Genomic DNA, 15,399 nt, shown 5'->3' with positions numbered 1-15,399 from the left:
TTGCTCATTTATGCATAGACTAAATGATAGGTTTATGATTAACCTATTGGCCTTGTAATATGCTTCTCCAATTTCCACACTTGCACCAGGCCTGACATCATTGAGTCATATAAATAACTTTAACCAAAGCTACCCACCACCCACTAATCACCTGCTCCACCCAAACAGATTCTAATTCTGCAGCATGGGCGGGTAAGATAAGTTCCTTTCCAACAATTGCACTGATGTCACTCACCTCCTCTTTTTTGTATCTCTTTTCTATATGTCACGTACATTTGGCTATTTAGTTCCCCTTTTATTATTATGTTTATCTATTAATAATTACATCATGGGTATCTTCAGCTATTTATACCTTTAATATTTTTGTGCGTTGTGATGCAGTATGCATTTAGATAGGGTGACTATAGGTTTGGCCTTATCATATGTTTTGATACTTTCATCCTATTTTCTGTTTACTTTTGCTTCCACTGCCTATTTACTTTGCATGCTTTGGTTTTAACTTCCACTTTCTGCTTTGTTTGTCTCTATCCGGACTCTGCACCCCATGTTCTTCTTGTTTAAACTCTCGCCAATAATGTCCTCTGCAAGGATCTGGTCCGGGAGCTATCGAAATGTTCAGGAGGCTTTGCATAAGAGATAAACTGATAACCATATAACCATATTACAATTACAGCATGGAAACATGCCATCTCGACCCTTCTAGTCCGTGCCGAACACATAATCTCCCCTATCCCATATACCTGCGCTCAGACCATAACCCTCCATTCCTTTCCCAACCATATAACTATCCAATTCATTCTTAAATGATAAAAACAAACCTGCCTCCACCACCTTCACTGGAAGCTCATTCCACACAGCTACCACTCTCCGAGTAAAGAAGTTCCCCCTCATGTTACCCCTAAACTTCAGTCCCTTAATTCTCATGTCATGTCCCCTTGTTTGAATCTTCCCTACTCTCAGTGGGAAAAGCTTTTCCACGTCAACTCTGTCTATCCCTCTCATCATTTTAAAAACCTCTATCAATTCCCCCCCTTAACCTTCTGCTCTCCAAAGAATAAAGCCCTAACTTGTTCAACCTTTCTCTGTAACTTAGTTGCTGAAACCCAGGCAACATTCTAGTAAATCTCCTCTGTACTCCCTCTATTTTGTTGACATCCTTCCTATAATTAGGCGACCAAAATTGTACACCATACTCCAGAATTGGCCTCACCAATGCCTTGTACAATTTTAACATTACATCCCAACTTCTATACTCAAATGATAACATTTTATAAGACGAGCAGAACCTTTTTCCCTGGGTGGACAGGTCCAACACTGGAGTGTATGGCTGTAAGGTGAGAGGGGGAAATTTAATGGAGATGTGCAGGCTATGTTTTTACACAGAGAGTAATTGAGGCCTGGAACGCAATGGTGGTGGAGCAGATACGATAGTAGTGTTTAAGAGGCTTTTGGATGGAAGTCAGAGAATAGAGGGATATGAATAACGAACAGACAGATAAAATCAGTTTGACATGGCATTACGAGCTGAAGGACCTATTCCTGTGCTATATTCTTCTGTGCTCTAAGAACTGTAAATTGTCCCCTAGTGTTCAGGGAGTGGATGTGAAAGTGGGATAACATAGAACTGTATGTATAGGTCGATGCTGGGTATGGACTTGGTGGGCCAAAGAGCCAGTTACCAAGCTATATGTCTAAAATATCTTTGGACTGGTGAATTCAGGAGGAACTTTACATAGAATTTCTAAAAAGTTTTGTAGGGCTCACTTCCTATGATTATCAATTTATAAATTCATAGAACATAGAAAATAAGAGCTTTGGTCCCCAATGACTGCATCAAACATGATGTCCAGATAAACTAATGTCACCTGCTTGCATATGATCCATATACCTCCATTCCTTGCACATCCATGTGCCTATCTAAAAACCTATTTTTCTTTTGTTTTAACAGAAATAAGCCTAGTTTTTGTTTGGAGGTTATCTCAGTCTTTCCCCCTTATAATTATTGGAATTGCCAGAGCTTTTCAACATAAACCATTTTTGTTTAATTAATGAAGGTAATAAGTAAATGTCTCTGAAGTAGCGCAGCTGACTCCATTAACGTTCAAAGTGCATGTCATTAATTGTGTGATCCATTTAAAATTATATTCAAAGTTAACTGAAGCGAACATCTGCCTTCCAATAATTGCTGAATTTGAAGTGTAAATTTAATTGGAAGTACTTTAAGTGAACTGAAAACGACAGGTTTTTATGTTGCTAGTTCTAACAGTTTCAGTAGGGAATAGGAAGATCATGAATGAGAATAAGAGAGAAGGGCTTCTATCATGGTGCTAACACATAAGGGTAGCTCAGCTGTTGCATTAAGGAAAAATAAAGATAAGGAATTGCAACAAAAATGGCACAAACTTATGATGCACATTATACTATAAACCATGGGGATGTGGGAAAAGGGAAATTATTTATAACAGGGCGATGCTCAGATACAACATAGAAACTGGCCATTCGGCCCACAATGTTCATGCCAACTAGTGGGCAAGCATCTGTATTAATCCTATCTTGCAGCACTTGGCCCATACTCTTCATGCCTAGATGATTTAACTGCTCATCTAGACACTTCTTAAATGTTATCAGCTATTTTGTTTCTAAAACTCTCTTTAGATTAATTTTGTTCATTATTGTCACATGCACTGAGGTAAAGGGGAAAGCTTTTGTTGCATGCTATCCAGTCAGTGAAAAGATGAATCACGATTACAATCAAGCTGTCCACAGTATACAGATACAGGATAAAGGGTTTAACGTTTAGAACAAGATAAAGTCCAGTAATGTCCAATTAGAGTTAGTCTGAGGATCTCCAATGAAGTAGATAGTACCTTACAACTTCTCTCTAGTTGGTGATAGGATGGTTCTGTTGCCTGATAACAGCTGTGAAGAAACTGCCCCTGAATCTGGAGGTTCACACTTCTTTTTTATTTATTTATTTTTTTACACAAGAGGTGCAGGAGGAGGCCTTTCGGCCCTTCGAGCCAGCACCGCCATTCAATGTGATCTGGCTGATCATCCCCAATCAGTACCGCGTTCATGCCTTCTCCCCATACCCCCTGACTCCGCTATTTTTAAGAGCCCTATCTAGCCCTTTCTAGAAAGCATCCAGAGAACCTGCCTCCACCGCCCTCTGAGGCAGAGACTCGCCACTCTCTGTGAGAAAAAGTATTTCCTCGTCTCTATTCTAAATGGCTTACTCCTTATTCTTAAACTGTGGCCCCTGGTTCTGGACTCCCCCAACATCAGGAACATGTTTCCTGCCTCTAGTATGTCCAAGCCCCTTCAGCTTTGCAAGCCTGAGGTTCATTCCAGGCCACTGCTGATCTCTGCTCTCACTGCTGCATTAGGGAAATGAGACAAGCTTCACACTGACAGAGAGACGATATCATCTACTTTTCCATCGGCACAGGAGGAATCCTGAGAGCTTGATAATGGTGCAGCAGTTTGTCTCACAGCAGGCATTCAGGGACATCTCTCTCGCTCTCAAACAAAGCATAACAAATAAAGCAGAAAGTAGGTATAAAATGCTGGAGAAACTCAGTGGGTGAAGCAGCATCTGAAGCAGACGTCTGAAGAAGAGTCTCGACCATAAGCGTCACCTATTCCTTCGTTCCATAGATGCTGCCTCATCTGCTGAGTTTCTCCAGCATTTTTATCCACCTACCTTCGATTTTTCCAGCATTTGCAGTTCTTTCTTAAAAAATAAAGCAGAAGTAAGTTTGCTCTGCCGTTCAATAATATCATAGCATAGGTTTTTAACATTGCTTGGAATGTAAGGGAGGCAGATATGATTGTGGCACTTAGGAGGCTCTGGGATAGACACATGCATATACAGGGAATGGAGGGATATGGATAACATGCAGGCAGAGGAGATTAGATTAATGGCATCCAGTTCAGTGTGGACTTTGCAGGTCGAAGGGCCTGTTCCTGTGCTGCATTGTTCTGTATTCTATGTTGTAACTCAGTGCCGCTTTCCTGCATGTCCTCGTCTCCCCTGATTCGGTTTTGTCCCCCTCCCCATCCCCTCTCATTGTTTAACATTGCATCCCATTGCAAAATACTCCTTTTGCAGAATAAGCATTTTTTTTGTGTGTGGTGGTTTGTTACTTTCATAGATTCTTGCAAAGATTGCAGCATGATTCATTAAAGGTTCAGATGCTGCAATTAGTTAGGAAAGCTGACAGACTGTTCATATTGTAGAAACAAGGAACTGCAGGTTGTGACGTCAGCCTAAACACGGGCCACTCATGCACGCACCCTCGTCAGGAGATACGAGGGCGGGCACGTCACGTCATGGGCTAGAGGGAGTGTCCTGGTACTTAAGGTCTCTCACCTCGAGACCTTGAGGAGTCGACAGGTAGCTGAGCCCGAGATAACAACCTTGCTCAGCTACAGCAACATTGGATTATAGTTAGCGCACCAACTTAAACTGTTACCACTAAATAAACAAGTCTTTCAAACGGCCTGACGTCTCACCTTTATTCACCACGTATCTGGCCGCTACAAGGTACTGGCTTACTAAAGAAGACACAGAATGCTGGAGTGGTTCAGCGGGCCAGGCAGCATCTCAGGGGAACATGGATAAACTACATTTGGGGCCATGACTCTTCTTCAGAGTCTGTTAACATTTAATGTTGGGCAAATACAAATGTTGGGAGGATATTCTTCAATTAGTTAAGGCGTTGTTGAGCATCCATCTAGATTACTGTGTGTAATACTCGTATCCTTACTTGAGGAACAATATTAATTTCCAGTGAGCGGCTTAAGGCAAAAAACGAGCATCAGTGGATTTCTTATGTGGAGAGGAGAGAATCACTGTTAGCTGTCACAGGTTTGAGGAAGACTGAGTCACTGAGACAAATCTGAGAACAAAACTGCGACCATTTGGTCAAGATTGAGCTGCTGGGAGAAAGACCCGTAGGTTTGTAGGTTAATTAACCTCTGTAGATTGTTGCTGGTGTACTGGATAGGACTAGTGTACAGGTGATTCTTGGTCGGCGCAGACCTGGTGGGGTAAAGGGCCTGTGTATCCATGCTTTATCTCTAAACTAAACTAAAGATTTTTTTTTTTTTAAATTGATGAGTCTTTGAAAGTCTCTTCCTCAAAGGGTGGTGGTGGCAGAGTATTTTAATATCTTTAATGTAATGGAGATAGGTACTTGTTAAGCAAGGGTGAATGGATATTAACAGAGCTAGTCACACTGGCTTGTGCCTGGCCCATATCTCACCTATGCTTCCCAATCCATTATATAAAATTCTAGATGAAAGTAAAATATATTAGAAAGTTGAAAAGTTAAAAAAAACTGCAGATGCAGCAAATTTGACATAAAATGAAGTGCTAGAAATATTTGTGTTAGGCAGCAAGACAGGAGAGAGAAACATAGTTTACTTTTTGGGTCAAAAATTCATCAACCTGAAACATTTATTCTGATTCTCTCTCCACAGAAGCTGCCAGTCCTAATAAATATTTCCATATCATTATGTGTTAATAACAGGCAGATGGGTACAGGTGAATCGTATTGGCAGAGTTAACGCCCTTTAACGTGCTATTCCTAATTTTTAAATCCATGTTGCATTTGTGAGGGAAGGTGTGTTTTGTAAATTGCACACCAAGTTCCAATCTTGTACTCCGTGAGATTCAGAAATCCCAGATTTATCGAGGGAATTCCAATGGTGAAGCCCAACCCTGTTGAGAATTCTAAACATTTGCGCCAGGAAATTGTCGTTCAAGTCCTGCGACAGATAAAATCTGATGTGGGACCCGAGACCGCAAAATTCCAATTTGAAGCGGAGGGCTTTGGATATGAAGTTATTTTAAGACTTATTGCAGAGCTGTTGCATGTTTTTAATTCCTTGTATATAAAGTATATAAAATTATGAGGCACATATAGGGTAGATAGAGTAGAGTAGGGTAGATGTTCAGAACCCTTTTACCAGGGTACAAATGCCAAAGGCAAAATGGCAAAGGTTTAGGGTGAGAGGGCAATGGGTTAATGTGAGAGGGGCAAAGTTTAAAGGAGATATGCTGTGCTTTTTTTTACACAGAGGGTAATGGGTGCCTGGAACATAGTGTGGTGGTGGAGGCAGGAACAATAGTGGGATTTAAGAGGCTTTTAAATAAGCACATGGATATGCAGGGAATGGAAGGGATATGGATCATGTGTGGACAGAGAAGATTAGTTTACATTGGCATCGGTTGGCACAGATATTGTGGGCTGCATGGGTGTTTTAGTGCGCTGCTTTTTTATGTTCTATTTCACTACTTGGAGTTACATTTTTAATGATCTCATTTTAAAAATGATTTACCCAATCTTTTGTTGTGCTTAAATATAACTGTACGCCACAAACATTAAAAATTTGTGTTAAATGAATCCCACCTTAGATGGTTGGCAAGATTCAGGGTAGGGATTTCCAGCTGCTAAAACCTCTGTCCCACGGTACGAGTTCATTCCAAGAGTTCCCCCGAGTTTGCCCTGATTCGAACTCAGAGATTTACAGTAATGGCCACTCGTCGGTACTCGGGGCTCTTGTGGACATTTTTCATCATGTTAAAAAATCTTCACGAATCTTCCCGTGCTTACCTGCCGTTAGCGAGTCTTCCCGAGTACCTGCAGTTAGCGCTAAGAGACGTCCCCGAGCTCCGACGGTACCCGCTACGTTCATTCTCCGTGCTTACCACGAGTTTGATTATTTTTAAACTCGGGAGAGCTCTTGGAATGAAGTCGTACAGTTGGACAGGGCCCTAAAGCTAACAGGGAGATTTCCCTTTGCACTGCCACTGATGATGCCTTGAGTGTGAAGGTAGGTTTTTCTCATCTGGACCTAGTGTGGAAAGAGCATGGGATTGATTCTAACATCATATGATTTAACGCAGAGATTTAAGTAAATCAGTTCTGGAAAATCTTCTTTCCCTTTCAGATTTATTTACAATATACGGAAATTCAAATGGACAACCCTGTGTAATCCCTTTCAAATATTCAAACAAGTGGTATACAAATTGTACAGAAGACGGCAGAACGGACGGGAATCTTTGGTGCGCAACTACCTCGGACTATGCGGATCGCAAGTGGGGCATTTGTCCCAAAAAATGTAAGTTTGACTATGACTCTATAATTATAAAACTTGAACCATGCTGCCAGTCAATAATAAATAATGGTCACACATCCAGTAGCTGCCATTTTTCAGCTTTTCCACGCAAGAGAGGCATAAATTACATTGAGCTATTTTGTGCCTCAATTTATACATTTGTGTTCTGTTCTTTACCTGTCCATGCCATCATTGCATTCAGCATTTCTCTGGAGGAGCCTCAAGAATAGTTACAGAATCTAGAAGTAACGGGCCTGTCCCACTTTGGCGATTTTTCAGTGGACTGTCGGCGACTGTCAAGTTGCTGGCAGTCGCCTGAAAAACCGGGAACTGGAACGGCAACTGTCAGAGTGGAACACACACACACTGCAAAGGCGGGAGCCAGGGCAAGCGGGAGAGTGCTGTCTAAAAAATTCCCACGGTTCAAAGCCAAGGTGACACACACCGCGATGAACAGGAAGGTTGGCGCTGTAATTAAGACAGCTAAAACACAGTGTACGGTAAGTCCTTTAAAAGAGGTGGAGAGAGGGGGGAAGGGGGGGGAGAAGAAGTGGAGAAGGAGGGAGAAGAAGTGGAGACAACATTTAAGAAGCCAGAGATACACGGCTGTGAAGCTCGGCGGACATTAACATTACCAGTCGGTTTTCCTTGGTTCTGAAAACTACTGCTTACCTTTTTTTTCCCCCCAATGAGCCAATGAAATTCACCGGTCAGCATTGGATCCAACCTACGAGACCCTCCGAGAACCTTTGACCTCCTGGCAACCCACTCGGACCTCCTTGCGACCCACCTACGGCTCGAGAATTTGCGCTACTCTCCATGGTGACTTAATTCTAGTCGCCGCTAATTTTTCAACATGTTGATAAATTAGCAGCGATCATAATGAGGCTGTGACTAGTTCTCAAAATGTGGGAACTTCTCACGACCATGAAGGCGACTCCCGGCAACCACCTGCGAACATGTGGCGACCATGTGATGACTGCAAAGTCTCCTGCAGTCGCCTAAAAAGTTACCTCGGTGGAACAGGCCCATTACATTCACTGGAGAAGTTTGTAAATCATTTTTGGTCAAAGTCGTAAAGGGATACAGTGTGGAAGTAGGCCCTTGGGCACAACTTGCCCACACTGGCCAACATGTATCAAAGGTATCAAATGTATTTTATTGGTCACATTCACATAGGGTGTAGTGAAGTGAAATGCTTTTTGCCATTTTGCAGGACACAAAAAAAGAATACAGACATAACACCAATGAGAGTCTTAAACACATACATCCCCCCACAATGGCTCCCACCATGAGGGAAGGTACAAAGTCCAGTCCTCAACCCCAGTTCACCCATAGTCGGACCTATTGAGGCCTCCACAGTTGCCTCTACGGAGGCCCAATGTTCCAGGCCGTTCTCGCCGGGTGATGTTGCTCCGGCGTCGGGAGAGTCCTCCCAGCGGCCTGGGAACCCTGGAACGGCCGCCTCCGTACTGGAGGCCGCGGCTTCCGAAGCCGACAAGGCCGCGCCGGTTGGAGTCCCGCAGCTCCGCGATGTTTTACCCGGCGGTCTCCGCTCACCGGAGCTCCAGCGCGGCGACCCGGGCAAGGCATCGCCCGCTCCACGATAGCCCTCCAGCGCTGTGCCGCCGCCGAAGCCGTGGTTCTGGGCGGTCCCCGACAGGAAACGCCACTCCAGGCCCGCTGGTAGGCCGCGAGGACGGGTCGAAGCTGCAGCCCGGAGAAAAGCCGCCTCTTCGACCAGGTAGGGACCCTGAAAGGTAGTTCCCCCCCACCCCCCACATAAAAAAAGTCTAGACCTCCAACAAAACACATTGTCTCAGCTACAATAGCCTCACCTGCCAGCAGTTGGTCCATATCCCTCCAAACCTCTCCTATTCATAAACCTGTCTAACTGCTTCTTAAATGTTGGGATAGTCCCTGCCTCAACTATCTGCTCAGGAATCCACCATCAGATGCACTTCTTTACAAATCCTAATTTGATCTCCGATTTTGTTCCAATTTCTTCTCAACTACTTTAGAAAATGATACTTTAGAACTACTTCAATGATGCAGATTGAGGGATAGGTATTTATTAAGACATCTCTGTAACATTTTGCTCCTTGAAATCATGTCATGGGATTGTATATAACAACATGTGAAGCAGGCAAAACCTTTAGTGACAGGCATTTTATTCAAATAGGTAGTTGAGGCAGGTACAGTAGTAACATTTAACTGACATTACCAACAGAAGGTAACTAAAAAGGCATTATGAGGAGGAAAGATTAAATATGCTGGTAAGCTAACCAATAATATAAAAGAGGATAACAAATGTTTCTTAATTTCATCACTGCTTTTATAATCTAGTTCCCTCAAAATGAATGCTAACATCGCATTTGCCTTCCTTACTACCAATTCCACTATCAAATTAATCTTTTGGGAATCCTGCACCAGCACCCCCGAGTCCCTTTACACCTCTGATTTCAGAATCCTCCCCACATTTAGAAAATAGTATATGCATTTATTCCTACTTTCAAAATGTATGGCCGCACACTTTGCTACGCTTTATTCCATCTGCCACTTCTTTGCCCACTCACCCCCCTGTCCAAGCCCCTGCTTCCTCTATACTACCTGCCCCTCCACCAAAGGAGTCCTGAAATTTTCCATGCTTCAATTACTCTAAAGCTACAGTAGTTGTACCACAGCTAGATTCCCATGCACTGTTCTGACCATGACATTTCAGGAAAATGTGCTTACACTGCAGAGAACATAGAACAAATTTGCTGGAACTGGAACATTTTTGCCAAGAGGAAAAAATGATAAGACTGCAGTTGTTTCCTTCGGAGCTTACAAGGCAAAAGGGAGATTTAAACGAGATGTACACAAAGTTATGAAAGAGCTAGATAGCAAAAGGATTAAAAGTCAGGCACCAAAGGCTCAAAGTAATTGGGAGATGGATTACTGTGGAGTTGAGCTATGATGGAAGTCTGGAACTTGCTGCCCAAAGGATTGGTAGAGGCAGACATCCTCAGTACATTTAAAGAACACTTGAGGGTATAATGTGTGTGTAATGTATGGCTGCAGAAACGGCATTTCGTTTGGACCTCCAGGGGTCCAAATGACAATTAAATTGACTCGCTCTCTCTAATGGAGGAGTTGTGACAGCACGGACATGAGTGACTCCTTCTGTGTTATAAATGTTCTAGGATTCCTGGATTCTCAATAATAATTAATTCATTGCGTACACAATATACTGTGCTAGTGATGGGGCTATGAGAGGAGCTTCTGGATTCAAATAGCTGAGAAACAATAGTGTAGTCTGGCTGGATCAACAGAGTTTACTTGTGTACCATTGTATGTGGAATCTTGCTAACCGAATCCCCAAATATACACCCAGTCCCCATTTGCAACTGGTCTTCCCTTCTGTGAGGTAACCCAAATTGCCTTTGTATCAGTAAGGGTGTCCAGAATGGCTAGAAAGAGGAACTCTTTCTTATACTTTCTTATTCCTTATACTTGAAGTACAAAAAGCTAAACTTGAGACCATTACTAAAACAAAAGTGAGGGGAATGACTTAGAAAAATTGTTGACAAAAGTGACCGCAGATGTTGGAATTTGAAGAAGGTTCCTGACCCAAAATGTTGCCTGTCCAATCCCCCCCTAGATGTTGGCTGAACCACTTTGTGTTTTGGAGAAATTGTTCCTGCAAAAAAATTGTTGGGACATTGCTCAAACAAGTGGCAGGTGTATATTCTAAACAAAAATATAAACATTTGAGAAATAAAATGGAAAAAGGCATAAGTTTCTGGATAGCCTTACTTTCACGGTATCTTGAGTAAAATGGGCTAAAAAAAACCCCTATCTCTGCATATAAATTTCTGTGGTGTCATGATACTGCTTCCATTTTTGTTAAGTTTATCTACTCCAGTAGTTCAGTTGTTGCTTCCTGTTTTGTTATTTTGTTGATGATGGATTCAATAAATACCATATGATGTTACAACGTGGTACCTTATCTCATCTAATCCAGCAGGCAAAGTCATTTGCAACTGCTTTCACTGACACGTCAGAAATTGCCTAAGATCGTTTTAGATGCCATTGTTATCATGGTTCAATCTGTGTACCATATGAGTCAGCGCATGAGGTAATTGCTGACATTAAAAGGGAAGCCACGGTCCTTTTATGTGTGAAATGGACCCTTTCGCAAATCATCGCCAAATTTGAGTGGTTTACAGCTCTTGACTCGTTCATTTTTTGCACTCATTAATGAGTGAATTAGGGTTAATAGCACATGCTTTTATTGCTGAATGCACAATTCCAGTCCCAGAATGATCCTTGGACACTTGCTAAATATGTAAGGTTCCTTTGTCAAACATTGGAAATATTAAATATGTCTATGATTTGAAAAAGTAGTGGAAAGGGAAAATTTAGCCAAACACACTCAGAGGTCCTTATCAATATTTCAGGTGCCATTTTTACTAAGCTCACGTGTATAAAAATTCAGACGATTTGTGGTGTTTCATTTTTTTTAAGTACTTTAACTTATTAGATTGCATTCTCAGGAAAGATACCTATCTCTTTTGGCCATTATAGTTATAAATCCAGTTTTCCAGAGTCACCTACTCCAATGAACCCAAGTCAATAAAGCAAATTTAAAATAAATTTGGATTGATAAATTCGACTCAGTAATGGTGAACATGAAACCATTGGATTGCTGTAAAGGCCCAGCCATTTTTGCAAATGTTCTACAGGATTTGAAATCTTTGGACAAGCCTAAATGTGGTTCCAGATCCATTGTACTGTATCTAAATGCCCTCAAAATTACTGAATAAACAGAGCAGCTACAATATTGAGAAAAAAACATATGTCTTTGAATGAAGCACTTAGACATGAAAAATTGATAATTATCCCTGTCTGCCGTAGAGTGTCCCCCTCATCAATATCTTCCTACATGACAATATTAAGGGAAGCTCTCACACAGATGGAAGCAATGGCTTGGTTTCATTGATAAAACATACATAAAAGAATCTAACTTTCCAGCCAGTCCAAACTTCTGCATCACCATTGTTGGATATATTACCATGGTATGCAGTGTGAATGAATGGCCTTGGAAACTACACTGCCTGCAATATCCAGGTTGCACAATAGCTTGACAGGATTATGTATTGTAATTTCTATATTGATTTTAGGTGGAAATTTGGCATTAATTATATAATAACAGTGCATGAGTCAGCTTGCTGCAGTGATTCAATGTAACTCACCAAACCTTCTCAGGCGGTCAAACAACAAATTCTAGACCTATCAGCAATGCTCATATTCTACAAACAAACAAACAGAAATTGATATTACTACTCATTCCCAGCGCAAGTTATATTTTTAGTTCCTCATTTGTAGGCAACAGCATTACTCCCATAATATGCATTTCATGACAATTCTCTCTTCCAGGATTATGGCAGATTAAAATTGAATTTTTGTCCTCTGAATTAATCTGGGCAGATTGGTCTGTTTAATATATCCCAGGAGTGTGGATATGTTTCTGGATTTCATGGGTAATGATAATTGAAGTTGATTCAGTCGTGATGCAATTGGCCTGATGTAGTCTTTCTTTAATTCACTTATGCTCATTCATTCTTATGAGAGCTTCATCAAGATTACCAGAGAAGAAGAAGAACCATGGATAGCAAAGGTCTCACCAAAGAAATATCAGCAGTTGGAAGGATTGTTAGGGACTGTGCAATACCTCCCATCTCATTCTTCCTTGACATCCACACTTGGACATTGCAGCAAGTCTACTACATGTAATGAAGTCATCGAGTTATATAGCACACAACCCAGCCCTTTGGCTCAACTTGTCCATAATGTTCAATGTGCCTTCTGGCGTTAATCCCGTTTTGCTGCATTTTTGGCCTGAATCCCTCTAAACCTTTCCTATCCATGAGCTTATCAAATGGATTTGTAAACATTGTAATTGTACATGGCACTATCACTTCCTCTGACAGCCCATCCCATATACCCATCACCTTCCTTGTTGAAATACATGCCTCTCACATCTCCTTAAAATCTCTCCCCTCTCACCTTAAACCAATTCCTTCCAGTTTTAGACTCCCTCACCCAGGAAATTAAATTGTGACCATCCCCCGTTTTAGGTTCCCTGTGATTTCATAACCCTCGTTATGATCACCCCTCAACCTTCTTTGCTCCAGGAAAACCAGTCCCAGTCTCTTATATTAAGCCTTCCTGTTCCAGCAACTGCTGTGAATCTGTTCTTCTCACCCGTCTAGCTTAATCATATATACAAACACTAGAACCGCACATACAGCACGATAGGAAGGATGTGAATTAGCTAGAGAGGATGCGGCATCACCAGTGCTCTACACAACTGTAACATGATGTCCCATGATTTTAACTTTCCCTATATAAATCATGACCATGTTTAGGACAGTTTATAGAAACATAGAAAATAGGTGCAGGAGTAGGCCATTCGGCCCTTCGAGCCTGCACCGACATTCAATATGATCATGGTTGATCATCCAAAATCAGTACCCCGTTCCTGCTTTTTCCCCATGTCCCTTGATTCCTTTAGCTCTAAGAGCTAAATCTAACTCCCTCTTGATAGAAACAAGTCATAATCCTGCGGATGGTAGCTTCGCACCATTGACTCCTCATCCAAGCACATACACCAAATGTACGAACCTGCGGCTCCTCTTGTACTGAGCAGGATTACTATTGCAACAACACATCATCAGTAGGGTAAAACGAATTTGTCTCACAATGGTCTAATTTTATCTAATGTTTTTCATTTGATGCCAACATTAAAGTAAATATATTTACTGGTGCTTCTGGGTTAGCTGTTGTTGGCCATTGATTTTGTGTGCTTGGAGTCATAGAGTGATACATCATGGAAAAAGGCCCTTCGGACAACACCAACCAACATGTCACATCTACAGTAGTCCCACCTGCCTGCGTTTAACCCATATCCCTCTAAACGTCCTATCCATATACATGTCTAATTGTTTCCTAAACGTTGCACTATTCTCTGCCTCAACTATCTGCTCTGGCAGCTTGTTCCTTGGTCAGCATGGGCAAGATGGGCTTAATGGTCTGTTTCTATGCTTTAGACTTTAGAGATACAGTGCAGAAATAGGCCCTTCGGTCCACTAAGTCCAGGCCGATCAGCGATCACCCCGTGCACTAACATTATCCAACACACTAGTTTTAGTTTTAGTGTAGTTTATTGTCACATGTAGCGAGATCTTTGGAGTGTGGGAAGAAATTGGAGCACTTGGAGAAAACCCACACAGTAACAGGGAGAAGGTACAAACTCCATACAAACTTCACCCATAGTCAGGATAAAATCTGGGTCTCTGGCGCCGAAAGTCACCAGCTCTACCACTGCACCATTGTGCTGCCCTGTGCTGTATGATTCAATGAATCTATAGTTAGTTGCTATAACTGAGCTTGTTCCTTTTTGCCTCCATTTGGCCCATATCCTTTCCTATTCACGTACCTGTTCAAATTTATTTTCAATGTGACTATTTTTCCTGTCTCTAGAGCTTTCTCTGGCAGCTTGTTCCATATATGCACCACTCTCTGGGTGAAGGAACTGTGTTTCTTTTAAAGCTTTGCCATTTCACATTAAGCCTCTGCCCTTTAATTCTGGGCTCCTCTATCCTTGGAAGAAGGCCGTGACCACTTCCCTTATCTTTATCTCTCTTATGATTTTGTATACCTCATCAAGTAATGAAGACTGTAGTGAGTGTTTCTCTATGTGTGCAAACAGTGGCGGACTGGGTCTAAAAATATTGGTTGCCAGGAGACAAAGGGAGCCCACTTCATCAGGAGCCCACTTGCCATCGGCGAGCTGACACCCTGGCCAGTCCGCCATTGTGTGCAAATACCTTCAATGGTTGAGAGGTTGCAACTGTGAGTGAGATGTGAGATTGCTGAGGTAAAATAAAGTGCGTTGTTATGGTGATGATGCTGTGGCAGATTAGAATTGTGATACTGGGATAATTAAATCTATGGTTTTGGGATCAGGCCTGTACGGCCTCACTCCTTGTACGTATCTCCCAGGTTACCATCTCCACATTTATCCAGGCACTGACTAATGGAGGAAGCTGAAATGCAGTGTAGCTGCATTTCCAAATGTGCAACACCTCCCCTGTAGCTGTCATGCTTGGTGCTGGCTGTCTCTTAGATTTCGCTCTCAGCAGTGGTTGGAATGCGTCTCGGATTCAATTGCTATTCCGCTTTAAGAGTTGCAGGAAGGAACATTGATTGATTACAGCAGATGTGTGA

At 42.0% G+C, this 15,399-nt stretch overlaps 1 protein-coding gene across 1 annotated transcript in view; it reads left to right on the top strand.

Moving 5' to 3' along the window:
* mrc1a (mannose receptor, C type 1a) overlaps nucleotides 1-15,399 on the top strand; it is a 142,554-nt gene that overhangs the window by 6,715 nt on the left and 120,440 nt on the right. The window contains exon 3 of the mRNA XM_055652940.1: nucleotides 6,958-7,128. Within this exon, the coding sequence (XP_055508915.1) occupies nucleotides 6,958-7,128 (171 nt within the window). The remainder of the gene's footprint in view (nucleotides 1-6,957; nucleotides 7,129-15,399) is intronic.

The sequence above is a fragment of the Leucoraja erinacea genome, chromosome 2 (assembly GCF_028641065.1).
Source record: "Leucoraja erinacea ecotype New England chromosome 2, Leri_hhj_1, whole genome shotgun sequence".
NCBI lineage: Eukaryota > Metazoa > Chordata > Chondrichthyes > Rajiformes > Rajidae > Leucoraja > Leucoraja erinaceus.
The sequence above is the reverse complement of the archived record's forward strand: the minus strand, read 5'-3'. Positions and strand labels throughout refer to the sequence as shown.